At 43.6% G+C, this 13,128-nt stretch overlaps 1 protein-coding gene across 4 annotated transcripts in view; it reads right to left on the bottom strand.

Annotated features, from left to right (window-relative positions):
- The window catches only part of pi4kaa (phosphatidylinositol 4-kinase, catalytic, alpha a), a 94,336-nt gene that overhangs the window by 75,340 nt on the left and 5,868 nt on the right, over positions 1 to 13,128 (bottom strand). For 2 of the 4 annotated variants that reach the window (XM_063211626.1, XM_063211628.1), the window contains exons 5-13: positions 12,753 to 12,825; positions 11,022 to 11,284; positions 9,637 to 9,706; positions 8,517 to 8,728; positions 7,598 to 7,694; positions 4,728 to 4,919; positions 3,684 to 3,784; positions 1,985 to 2,114; positions 531 to 660 (exon numbers count right to left, since the gene is read on the bottom strand). In XM_063211626.1, coding sequence (XP_063067696.1) covers positions 531 to 660; positions 1,985 to 2,114; positions 3,684 to 3,784; positions 4,728 to 4,919; positions 7,598 to 7,694; positions 8,517 to 8,728; positions 9,637 to 9,706; positions 11,022 to 11,284; positions 12,753 to 12,825 — 1,268 coding nt within the window. Of the gene's footprint in view, positions 1 to 530; positions 661 to 1,984; positions 2,115 to 3,683; positions 3,785 to 4,727; positions 4,920 to 6,993; positions 7,048 to 7,163; positions 7,260 to 7,280; positions 7,323 to 7,597; positions 7,695 to 8,516; positions 8,729 to 9,636; positions 9,707 to 11,021; positions 11,285 to 12,752; positions 12,826 to 13,128 lie in introns of those variants that run through there. The other 2 variants (XM_063211627.1, XM_063211629.1) reach the window with 2 other exon arrangements.

Raw genomic sequence — 13,128 nt, 5'->3', positions numbered from 1 at the left:
TACTGCATTATTTGGAAGTGTAAAGGATGTCAGTGAACACAGATTGACATGGAACGTTCGCAAATGTCCCCCCACCCCAACACCGCAAAAACACTTCGCAACTAACTGATTTAAAAAAATCTCTAGAACCATTGAAAGGACGTAGAACTGGAGTCATTGGAACTGTGCAATCTAAAAGCGGCATACAGTAATAGCCCTGATCTGGACAGCACAGTACATTTTTGCAATGTTAGTTCCCACACTTAGAGAGTCAAATCTCAAATGTTTACAGTTGACCCTACTCTCTCGCCATGTGTTGAATTAACACTGCACAGTTTACATTGTGTCTAAGGTGCCGTGGCTCAGTGGGCTAAGGTGCCCTGACCTTCACCATATTTCTCTCTCCACACTCATTTCAGGTGTCTCTCTCTCTCTCTCTCTCTCTCTCTCTCTCTCTCTCTCTCTCTCTCTCTCTCTCTCTCTCTCTCTCTCTCTCTCTCTCGCACTTTGTGAAAGAGGACCTCCATTAGAGAAACAGTGGTGTGTTGTACCTGCAGATGTTATCGATGGAGATGTCCCTTAGCTGTTCGTACATGGTCGGCTGGCTCTTCTTGTTGGGGTGCACGTTGAACGTGGACTGGGCATGCTCGTTGGTGACGTGGATTTTGATCTCTCCAGTGCCTTTTATTAGAGAAACAGATATCCATTTTTATATTAAATCATATCTCATATTATCCTTTTTAAAAATATATAAATAAACATAACATAACATAACATAACATAACATAACATAACATAACATAACATAACATAACATAACATAACATAACATAACATAACATAACATAACATAACATAATATAACATAATATAATAAATATATACATATATTTTTTAGGGCTTGTGTGCCTTTATTATTTGATAGGACCAATGGATCATCTTTCATTTTCAACACGAAAGGCATGTCAGAAAGACCCACACACACTGTTAACAGCCAGGGAGAATAAGATTCGAAGATTCGTATAGTGGCCATCGTTTTTTAAAGGGACACTGTCCAGGAAATGGACAAAAAAGGTACTGCAACTATGCTGCTCATTGAAACTGGGCTGCCTATTGCCAAATTTGATCTTTACATGAAAGTTTACTAAGTAATATACAAATATTTTCTAGTATGGTCCAAGTACAGTCATTTTTGCAGCTAAAAATGGCTATTTTTGGAAATTCAAAATGGCGGACCATGGAGAAGAACCCCCTTTTCATGTATGAAAAGTGCAATTTTTCCAGTCATAATGAATACTTAGAATTTGATGGTGGTGGTAAGTATTCATGAAAAAGGTAACATTAGTGAATGGGTAGCATGAATTCTGGAAATAAACAACTAAAAATCTCACAGTGTCCCTTTAAATAGTGCGTTGGCCAAAAATGACCATCCCTAATGCATGCACGCCTGTGGTGTATCGGCTGTTAGTAGCACTGGTAGAGCTTCCTCAAACCCAGGGAAGTAGGGAAGTCTGTTTACATGGGCAGTTTTCCAGACCTATTTGATTCTTCCAAAAATAGAAGCCAAACTCTAAATAATCAGCCAGATTAGGGAGGATTTCTACAAATTAAGTCAAATCCGACTGCTATAATTGCACATTATTTGAAATTGGATTCTGTAACTAATCGGATTGAAGTGAGCATTCAGGCCTTGTCCACAATGCTCACTTGTTTACTATAGAGTTTACTATGTAGGGCGCAACACTCTGTTACCTATGTAGCGCACTGCAATATGTAGTCAGAGAGTGAACATTATGGAGTGAGAATTGATGTCCGTGCGAGTTGTCCATCAATGTCCACGTGAGTTGCGATGATATTGTTTTGGTTGCTGTAGTGTTCAATGTATTGAACGTGTGATCACTTGGGAACTAAGAATTAGTGCTCATGGAACACACAAATAAACACAAAGACACAGCACACAGCACACAGCACACACACACACACACACACACACACACACACACACCTGTGGAGTACTGGCTGTGGTACTTGTAGAGCTTGACGAGGACGGGAGAGGGAACCACCAGGAAGTCTCTGAGGGAGGTGGTGACGGAGTGGGCCACTACTGGGAACCTCTCGCACAGCCGACCCAGGCCCTGGACACACAACAAGAGCACATTATCTACAAACCCCAACTCCATAGAAGTTGGGACACAAGGTAAATTGTGAATAATAACAAAATACTGCCATTTTCAAAACGTCTGATTCTTACAGTAGATGGAGAACGGCACAAAGAAACATATCAGCCATCGAAACTGACCAAAATTATTGTTTTGGGGGATATTCATGAATATGTAAAAACAACACGTCTCAAAAGAGTTGGGACGGGGACAATAAAAGGCACACAACAAGAGGGTCAAAGACGTGCAAAATGGCATTGTCATTCAGTATAACGGATGCCTTCTGCTGACTGTAACTGTAAAAAACACGACTCTTTTTATTTACTTATTGTTACAGGGAATTCATGAAAGCCTCGGCTGTCATCCATTCACTTGAAACAATTTAAAAATCATGTTTTTTTGCAGTTACAGTCGGTGGAAGGTGTCCGTAACACTGAATGACAAAGACGTCTTTGACCCAAGAGCACATTATCTACGTCAATTCTATTTCATTATCCCAAAAAGGAAATTAGTCAAAGTGCATGGGAAGGTAGAGAAAACTTCGAACAAGACTTAAAATAAGGTGTGGACAACACTTAGGACAAGGCACACATAACGCTTGAAATAGATAGATAAATATCCCCACCCATACATCTCCGAGGTCATTGTCAGTGGTACAAGGGTTAGTAGTACAAGGGTCAATGACGCTTTTTTGGGGCTCACACATCATGTGGTTCAACCACAGTTAATGGCAATACATTTATTAGCAATTGGTAATTAATGTACTGCAAAGAATATCCACTAAAAACAACGAAGATGTATGTACTGCAAAGAATATGCTTCTTAGATTATCCACTAAAAACTGCAAAAAAAACCCCATTTAATCCCTACAATAGTTGCATTAGCTGTGGATGCACCACCCTGACGTGTGCTAGTACTAAAACCTCACTGACCCATACAGCCGGGGATCAAAGAAAGCAAAGCACATCACTAGTGACGTAGGCACGTCCGGACGAAGCACCCTAGTTTTTGTGAATCCTGTTGTCACATTGGCACAGTCAGTGAGGACAAAACACCTGAGGTACTGTACGTGAACCGCTCACACATTTGCAAATAACATGTGGGCACTGACATCTGCAAGCCCAGTGAGTACATAGTAGAAAATCTAAGAAACCTGAAGCACAGAATGCGAAGTACTTACGATATGATACGATAAGATTATTCTTTCAAGTCAGTTTTCACTGAAATTCTTATATCGTATAATCGTATCGTATCGTATCGTATCGTAAGTGCTTGAAATAAGCAGGCAACACATGCCACTGCGCAAAGAACAAAAATACATTGTCACATTGGCACAGTCAGAGAGTGCATAGCAAAGAAAAAACAAGTAAACCTGAACTAAAGCACATGATGTTATGTACTCAGGTCCTGGTAAAAAAAGAGTTTATGATCATGTTTTGGTAAGTAGTACACCCTCAAAGAAATCAGACATGCTGTACTGTATAGTGTGCAAGATATGTGAGGAACATGAGGTAAGAAGGTGAAACAGTTGAAGTTTACACCTACCTGTAGACAGCAGATGAGGAGAGGCATGTGTGCTATGATGACCTTACTGGACGTCTTAGACTGAAGCTTCTCAGACAGTTTGGTGCACAGGGTCTCAGCTCCTACAAGTTAAGAAGTATGAGAGATAGTGTGGTCAATAGAACACTGGTGGTGGTGTGCAAGAAATCAAGAAACACTTGCAGATGGTACACTTGCAGATGTGTTAAAAACTGCTTCGTGTTTCCTCAAATCCGACACCATTCAAGTTTTGGTTTGAGGCTTACATGGCAGGATGAAATATTCACCTCGCATCAGTTCCAATACTGTGCTGTATGTTCATGATCATTTTCATCCACATGCCATTCCACAATCAGCACTGTGATACTAGTGTGCATCAGTGCGATTATTTTCGATACTTAAGAATGCCCCACGCTATGATACGGTTCAATACATATCGATTATTATTTAAACATAGCCCATAGCCAATCGCTTCAGTTGTATTGAAACAAACTGTAAGCTTCCATTTGTCCAGAAATATGCGCCATCAACTTTCAACCTCTCCCAGCTCTCGGATTGGTTCTCCATCTCAGGCGAGCATTTTGGGGAAAGTATACATGCTGTCTTTCAGATCGAAACAGTTGTGCAAAGCAGCATGGGATTTCTCAGGCCAGGGGTGGGTGATTAACACGTGTGACCTTGACCTTGCTTCTTCACTCACATCAGTTTTCATACTCAATGTTCATGATGATTTTCATCCATATGCCAATCCATAATCAGAATTGTGATGCTACGGGGGTGCTGTGGCGCACCGCGCTAAGCCCCCCACATTTGGGCTTGGTTCGAGTCCGGCCGGGGTCATTTCCCAGCCCTACCCCATATCTCTCTCCTGCTCATTTCCTGTCAGCATCTCACACTATCCTGTCAATAAAGGCATAAAAAGTCCCAAAAATATATATTTTTTAAAAAATGAAAATAAAAATTGTGAAGAATTGTGCTATGCAACACTTATTTTATACATAGTCCTGCTAGTCTGAGATGGGTGTTGGCGGGGGACCTTGAGCTGACCTTGCTCCTCGGTGACGGCCCAGACCATGAGGTCGACGCAGGCGGCGTTGGCCTGGCAGCGCAGCTTGAGGGGGCTGAGCTCGCTGTGCAGGTACTCCACGTCGTGCAGGATGCGCTGCAGCTCTGATTGGCTGGTGCTGAACTGCAGCAGCACAAAGTCGTGCACCTCCTTCACAAACGCCGTGGGCAGGTCTGCAGAGGTGCGGAAATAAAAATACACACACACACACAGATGCGCGTGCACAACGCACGCACGCACACACACATGCATGCACGCATACACACACACGCAAACGCACACACACACACACACACACACAAACGCACACACACACACACACGCAAACCGACGGACAGATGCACACGGACACACAAACATGCACACATATAGGAGAGACAGGGAGCAGGATGACAGGGTTTGAGGGTGAGGACAGACAGACAGACAGAGAGAGAGAGGTGTGGATAGTCAGACAAAGGAGAGGCATATATTGAAGGTAATGCTTAGCATGGTGGCTATGGAAAAAGCCGCTAGCGAGTGATGATGCAGAACCCCTCCCCCTACCGCAATGTGGGTATAGATAATTGGACATTTTCTTTTCCTCTGTGTTTCCTATGACTGAGGTCTATAATAGTTTCCGCTAAAAAAAATATTCTGCCCTAGAAAGGCAAAGAGAAGTAATTACATAATTTATCAAATTTGAGTTTAGGCTGAAATTGGTGTCGTGTTTTATAGATCTTGCCTTGCCAAAGTTGCAGTAACTAAAATATCCAACCTAATGAAAAGTCTTTGAAGGATTTTTTCTCAGTTTTACTGTTGGCGTAGTCACTGCACTATGCCTTTGTAAGGCAGTATTCTAGACATAGAATCCTTGTATTATACTGCATTTTGCACTGCCTGTAATTCCTCTCATTTACTGACAAAAGTGAACTTCCAAGGGCCGTAGAAGTTTGAAACAACTAGATCTGCCTTTATTCGCTAATGGTTGTGAATGATGTAAAGAATTAGCCTGCCTATAAGCCTGCCCACACATTGCACACAGTTGGCATCATCATCCAGGAACAATAGCTCTGTTTGCTGATTGGTGAGGTATAATACCACCAGCGTCAACCAGTGTGAATCCTAGATTACCACAGTAGATCATATTATAAAGTGAAAGTGCATGCAGTAGGCAGGCTTTAGCCAGGCTAGCCGTAGCTAGCTGTGCAATGGAATTTGTTAGGGTCTCTAAACACAAGCAAACTACTTGTGAAATGATATGCAAGGCGTGAATCACAGGCAAAGTGTCCATTTCCCCTTGACAAAAGGTCTGTTATAGTGTGTAACAGTCCTGTTACTCAAAATAATATCAGACCTCTGAAGATTGGGACGACCCATTTGTTTCAATGGAACTTTCTGGAACACTGTGAAGAGTCATGGTAATAATGAAGAACTTCACCCTGGTTGGCATAGCAGTGGCTGACCTGACTGATAACCATCCCAAGCAGAAGTGGGATCCTGGCACGAGGAAGTTTAAAGAGAACCCTGGCTTCAGAGGTGCCAATCCTAGGTTCGAAAGGTCAAAACCTTGCCACGCTTTCTGTTCCTACACTGGTTAAGTTCACAGAGCAGCTTGTCTAAACTGATACTGAGCTGTCAAGAGTATTCATTATGCTAAATCCTCTATCTACATCAGGATTGATGGGATAGGGCATTCCATGAACAGGGTTAAATGATAAACCTGGCTGTAAACCTGCTAATTAATAGCCTACATGGGTCATTTATAAAGCTGCTGTCTGTAAGTTTGAAAAGCGCTGTCATTAAATGCAGTCAATAAATGCGTACAATTCCCTATTTTTAGCCAAAAATAGAGAAGTATTCAACTTTGTGTACTCCAAAATGCCAGCGGAGTCGTATGATTGGGCAGCTGAAATTTTGTAAACAAGACTCGGGAGCTAGAGAACTCATGTTTTTTTCCATAATGGGCCAGTTCACGCACTACAGTACTTTCGGAATCCCATGACAGTTCAAGGTAATACGACTACAGACAAGTTGTAGACTTCCACTTTAAGTAAGAAAGGCAGGGCTCTGCGCTCTTCTATTAGCTGATTTACCACAGCCTCTACAGCATGTTAACTTCATCCGGTTTACTCCTAAATCACCTTCTTGACATACCCACCTGTTTGGCTAAAACTTGTGGCAAGACTTCTACCCCCAGAACCTGGGACTGACACCTCCGCCTACCTTTCCTTGTACTCCTCAACACTGGGGCGTCTTTTCACTGGTTACCTGAACTACCTGTCTGAGGAGTTGGTCTGCCCTCATACTCATGCTCATCGTCCTCTGAAAAAGGGTGTGAAATATAAAAATTATCAAGGTGAAATCATATGCATTTGATACTAAATTTAGAAATGTAATGCGCTATTGTTTTATACGAGTTCTCGTTTTTGAAGCTTCACCCTTGATCCCCATGCAGCAGAGGCGTGATGGTGTTCTACTTGGAACGCGCGATGGTTTACAATGGAAAAGCTTAGTGGTGAAAAGTCTACTGTCATCATCATCATCATCGCCATCACCTTCATCGTCAGACTCAGGGTCCAATTCAAAGGACTCGCTGACTACACAGACAACATTGAAAACATCAACAACATTAATTAAAATAAAATATAAATGAAAAAATAACCAAAACAGAAAAGTGCATAAAAACAATGGTCAGTTAACCATACAGACTGCTTTACCATGCAAACGCAATAAACAATCAATTATTAAATCAAACAAGTGTTTCATTGCACATTATATAGTATTGAATTGATGAAGAAATGTGACATAATAATAAATGTCAATTAACAAATCATAGCGCATGAGGTCATTCAATGTACATCTCAGTTCTTACCTTTCATGTAGTAGAGCGTGTCCCTTAGCATCTTAAATACAGCAACATACAGTGGATCACTGAAGGTTTTGTAGTACAGTGAAACGCCAGGGTTATTCTGCAATAAAATTAGAGAATTAATTTTAAAAAAATCTGATGTGCAATTAATTTGCAACCACACTCTTTATTATACTCAACAACATGTTCCACCATGCCCTCTTCACACACACACACACACACACACACACACACACACACACACACACACACACACACACACACACACACACACACACACACACACACACACACACACACACACACACACACACACACACACACACACGACTTTGGCTACCATGGCATCCATGGTCTTGAGGAAGATGTAGCGGCAATTTGTAGTTGAACTCCTGGGAATATTATGCAAATGAGCTATGACGCTGTTCGGTGACAGGCCGCCACAGCCAATGACTGTATAGAGGTCAGTGACCACAGCCAATAGGGAATGTTGGAATGCTTGCGATCTACTTGTAACGGACATACTCTAGCCGCTTCAATCGCTCGTATGGCTCTTGCTGCACAGAAGCGATTTTCTGTCGCTTGAATCTCGTCGCGGCCGGTGTATTTGCCCGGTAACACACATTACATTACATTGGTTGCACACACATTACATTGCACTTAGCTGACGCTTTCATTTTATTCAAAGCGACTTACAGTTATTATTTTTCAGGGTATTGGTTACAGGCCCTGGAGCAATGTAGGGTTAGGTGCCTTGCTCAAGGGCACTTCAGCCATGGATGGAGATGTAGGGAGAGGTCAGGGGGGATTCGAACCTGCAACCCCTAGATTGAAAGACCAACTCTCTAACCACTAAGCCACGGCTGCCCCCACTAGGCCACGGCTGCCCCAATCACACAGCCATTCCCATCCCCGTACCCACCTCCATGACCTCGGCCAGTGTGGCGTCCATGGTCTTGAGGAAGGTGTCGTCCACCACCTGCTCCACCATACCCATCAGCCTCTTGAGCATCTCCAGCGGCACGCTGAACTCGCGCCCGCAGCCCGTGAAGAGCGGAGACACCGAGAAGCTGGAGCTGATGGTGGAGAAGTAGTAGTCCGGGTCCACTGAGCTCCCGTCCGGCAGGTAGGAACCTGGGGTGGGGGATATACGGTAAGCACAGGGCCAAGCAGAAAGACTGGGTCAATAGGATGAATGGATGAATAAATCAGTTTATGGATGAATGAAAGAATCAAAAAATGTAGACAGGAAGAAGTGAATAGTTACGCCCTGATGAAGACCCTGTGTGGTTGAAAAACCGGTTGGCGCTTTTAGTTATGTACCCCAGTTAAAATAAAGGGAATTTAAATGACTAAACACCATACTACTCCTTGTCTCTATGCAAGAGTCGCCTGAAGTAGCCCCAACGGCCAGCAAGTTTTTGAAGAATGGACTTTGTCGTTTAACTTCAAGAGCACCAGCATCGGTGTATACTGTCTGACAAAGAAGAGCGCTCAGCATCTCCCCCTTATAAGAAGTGAGTAGTACTGCTCGGCTGTGGCTCAAACTGTATGGCACAGCTATTGCGCCAGGGACCAGGGTTCGATTCAGACCCAAGGTCACCTCCCGAAACTCCCCTGTCTCTTTCTCTCCCACTCACTTCCTGTCCCACTCTTCACTGCACCATCCTAATAAAGGTGTTAACCCCCCCCCCCACACACACACATTAGTGAGTGAGTGAGTGAGTGAGTGAGTGAGTGAGTGAGTGAGTGAGTGAGTGAGTGAGTGAGTGAGTGAGTGAGTGAGTGAGTGAGTGAGTGAGTGAGTGAGTGAGTGAGTGAGTGGGTGAGTGAGTGAGTCAGAGAGTGAGTCAGAGAGTGAGTCAGAGAGTGAGTCAGAGAGTGAGTGAGTGAGTGAGTGAGTGAGTGAGTGAGTGAGTGAGTGAGTGAGTGAGTGAGTGAGTGAGTGAGTGAGTGAGTGAGTGAGTGAGTGAGTGAGTGAGTGAGTGAGTGAGTGAATGAAGTAGGACCTCTGAAGAGCCTGTGAAAAAACACATCCTCACCTTCAAAGTACTGAGCAGCAGAGGGATCAGCAGGGGAGCTGGGGGGCAGTGGGCCTCGCTCCGGGCTGGCCTGAAAAAACACACACAAAAAGCCATGTGTTAGCTGCATGGCACCCATTGAAAATACTTGAGTTGTAGTGAAGATGTAGTGGTACGTATATCCAAAGCACAGGTGCAGGAAAAAAAGGTTAAATAAAGTGCAATGTCCTCACACTTGCTGTCTTTTTTAATTCCAAGGGAACATTTCCCAGCTATTCAATCTTTATCTGAATTTTTAATACAGGGTTTGTACACATATGGACACAAATGGAGAATGAATTTCTTGGTCACGCTTGTCAGTTATTGATTAGGCTGCTGACACAAACTTGCATTCCCTTTTCATTTCCTGAAAAAAAAGTGCCCTCCTACTTGGCTGTGGTTTACATCTCCTCATCCAACAAGGCTGTTAAGCTTCTTTCTGTAGTAGCTGCTTCAGGTCTTTGGTGTGTGCGCCAAGTTGAATGCGTGCCCATGTTGCCTGCCAGCTGGAGGCATACACCCCCCTTGTGGCCTGAACTGGCACTGCCCACAGGTTCCCAATATTGTCCATCCCACCTCAAACAGGATTTACAATGTCTAATTCAAAGCTATACTGGCAAATAAAAATCCTTTTGAAATATTGATTAAGAATGAAATAATAAGGGAGATGAAATGTGTGGATCTTTTTTTGGACCTCATTTTGAGCTTCAGTAGTCTATCTGCCTACAACTACAGATACAGATTCTGCCTATACACCAGACACTGTGAAATACAATGGTTTCCAAACTTTTTAAAAATCAAGGCACATTTTTTTTCAGTAAAAAAATCTCAAGGCACACTACCACCACTTCACAATGTTGACCAAAAATGAAACTCTGGTGCCTATATTAAAAATGTACAGTCACTCTTATCATTTTTCACAGCACAACAGGGTTCCATGGCCTAGTGGTTGAAAAAGAAACCTGGCATTATATATGAAGGGGATCAAAAAATGAGAATGAATTCTCTGACTATGGCACTCCAAATTAAAATGTCTTTATTAATATGACAGGTCCTACATGGACATATTAAAAACAAGGCCCACGCCTTGCTGTCATATTAATAGACATTTTAATTTGGAGTGCCTTAGTCAGAGAATTCATTCTCATTTTTTGATCCTGGAAGTACTATACCATGGACTAAAGAGCACCCAAACCCAAGAAGCCAACAAACAATCTGGATAAGAGCACGCAATACTCTACAAACTGATTATACATGAAGAGTAGTAAAAGGAGTTAAGTTTACCAGGCTAGGATGGCCCTAGATGCCTCTAGGGCACGCCGTCTTAATTTCTGTCCCTAAAGTGGGCAGCACACTGTCCTACTCACCTGTTGAGAGACGCTGGAGCTCCCGCTGGCCTTGCGTCTGAGGGTGTCGCTCTGGCAGGCGGTCAGCAGCGAGCTGGGCAGGATGGAGCGGAAGTCGTGGAAGGACCGCCGCCGTGCCGCGTCCGCGTCGTCTCCCAGCAGGAGCGGCTGCGGCGTCGCCCGCGGAAACAGCTTGGAGAGCAGCGGCTCGTCCGTGTTGCTGTAGCGCCCGAACGCCCGCACCACGCCCAGCAAGGACGGCACCGTGTACCTGCACAGGCTCTCTGGAAACAGAGGAGCACAGAGAGAGAGAGAGAGAGAGAGAGAGAGAGAGAGAGAGAGAGAGAGAGAGAGAGAGAGAGAGAGAGAGAGAGAGGAAGAGAGAGAGGCTGGTTGGATTGAGGCTGCACAGTCATGCGTGGCGACAGGGAAAGTGCCTGTACTGTCATAAAAAGGGAGCCTGCTTACTCTATCTCAGTCCTCAGCTAGACTTACGTGTGAATCCCAGCTCGGCTGTGCGTCAATCCCGGCCGTGTATTTCAGACAACTAGTCGAGTGTAATGGAATTGCAACAGTAAGCAGGGTTCCCACACCTTTTTCATGAACAAATTCAAGCACTTTTCAAGCACCTTCAAGCACCAAATTTTCAGTTTTCCAGCACCTTTAATAGGTCGCGAGAAGGGGGTATGAGCGTCCTCCCCCAGAAAATGTTGTGCTTTTAAAATGCAATTTCCTGCATTGTAATCAATTTTAAGATGTCGAATGGCAAATCCCATCTGACATATCACTCCCTCAGATTTTTGATGTACCTGAACAATTTATTTCTATTATTTGCTTTACTGAGTTTGACTTGAAATAAATTCCAAGCATTTTCAAGCACTTCACCAAAATTCAAGCATTTTTACAACCTTGAAAACACAGTGGGAACCCTGATAGGAGTGAATAAGTGTGAGAGAGATAGCTATATGTTCTCTGCAAAAAACGCACAGCACAGGGCTCAAAATGAACAGCAGCCAACCGGATAAATGCTGGTGAAATTTCAGTTTGACTGGAGGAAAAGAAATCTTCCCAGCCACTTTGACCCACTATTGAGTATGTGTTTAGTTAGTAAGATTAACATCTACTAGCCTACATGGCTGGTGATGAAAAAAAGTTCAAGTTAAGTTAGAGCCCTGGGTGTGGAAAAGCAGATTGCAGTAATAACATTACTCTGTACACCTGAGGCTCTCTGAAAGAACACACAGCACAGCTGCTATGCGGGATAAACATTACGAGTCATTTTGTGACAAAACACTCAGGACCTGCATGGTTTCTCTGTGAGAGGGCACAAGTGTGGATAGGCGGTCTATTATCGTTTTAGATTCTGAATACCGATCTGGGCCTTCAGTATTCTAATAGACATAAAATCCAAAGGCATGTTATGTATGTATGATGAGTGGAGGTGCAAAATGCACACCAGAAACAGAGGTGCTGGCAACCAGAAAATAAACTTGCAGGAGGAGAGAAGTGCCGCACACTCTCAAGTTAAATAAACAGTTTTTAATGTGACAACGTTTCGGCCTGTCGGCCTTCCTCTGTGACCTGAGGAAGGCCGACAAGCCGAAACGTTGTCACATTAAAAACTGTTTATTTAACTTGAGAGTGTGCGGCATGTTATGTATGTATAACAACCTCTCAGGCATGTGCTGTACTGTACAGCACATGTACTGTATGTGTGTATGTGCTTAGTGTGAGGCTGTAGCGTGAGCAGACCTTTATCCTGTTCATCTGGGTTCTGGCAGGTCTCCAGTAGAACCTGGATCAGGTTCATCACCGCCTCCAGAATCTGCACACAGACACAAACACACGCACGCACGCATGCACACACACACACACACGCGCATGCACACACACATACACACACACACACACACGCACACACACCAGTCGTCAGCATTATGGGCATCAGAGGAGTGTGGGTGTCATCAATTTTACATTCAGCTGTACAGTGTGCTCTGGGCCTCTGTCTGCCTGTGCGATTTCAAGGGTCAACATAGTACAGTGTTCCAATTTGCTTCTCATTGTTAGTCATTGTTATTTAATTTCATCTGGCTGACTGTGTCCAATTACCTAAAGATGAAATCATACA

This window comes from Engraulis encrasicolus, chromosome 12, assembly GCF_034702125.1.
Source record: "Engraulis encrasicolus isolate BLACKSEA-1 chromosome 12, IST_EnEncr_1.0, whole genome shotgun sequence".
NCBI classification, from domain to species: domain Eukaryota; kingdom Metazoa; phylum Chordata; class Actinopteri; order Clupeiformes; family Engraulidae; genus Engraulis; species Engraulis encrasicolus.
This window is presented reverse-complemented; position numbering and strand designations above follow the sequence as displayed.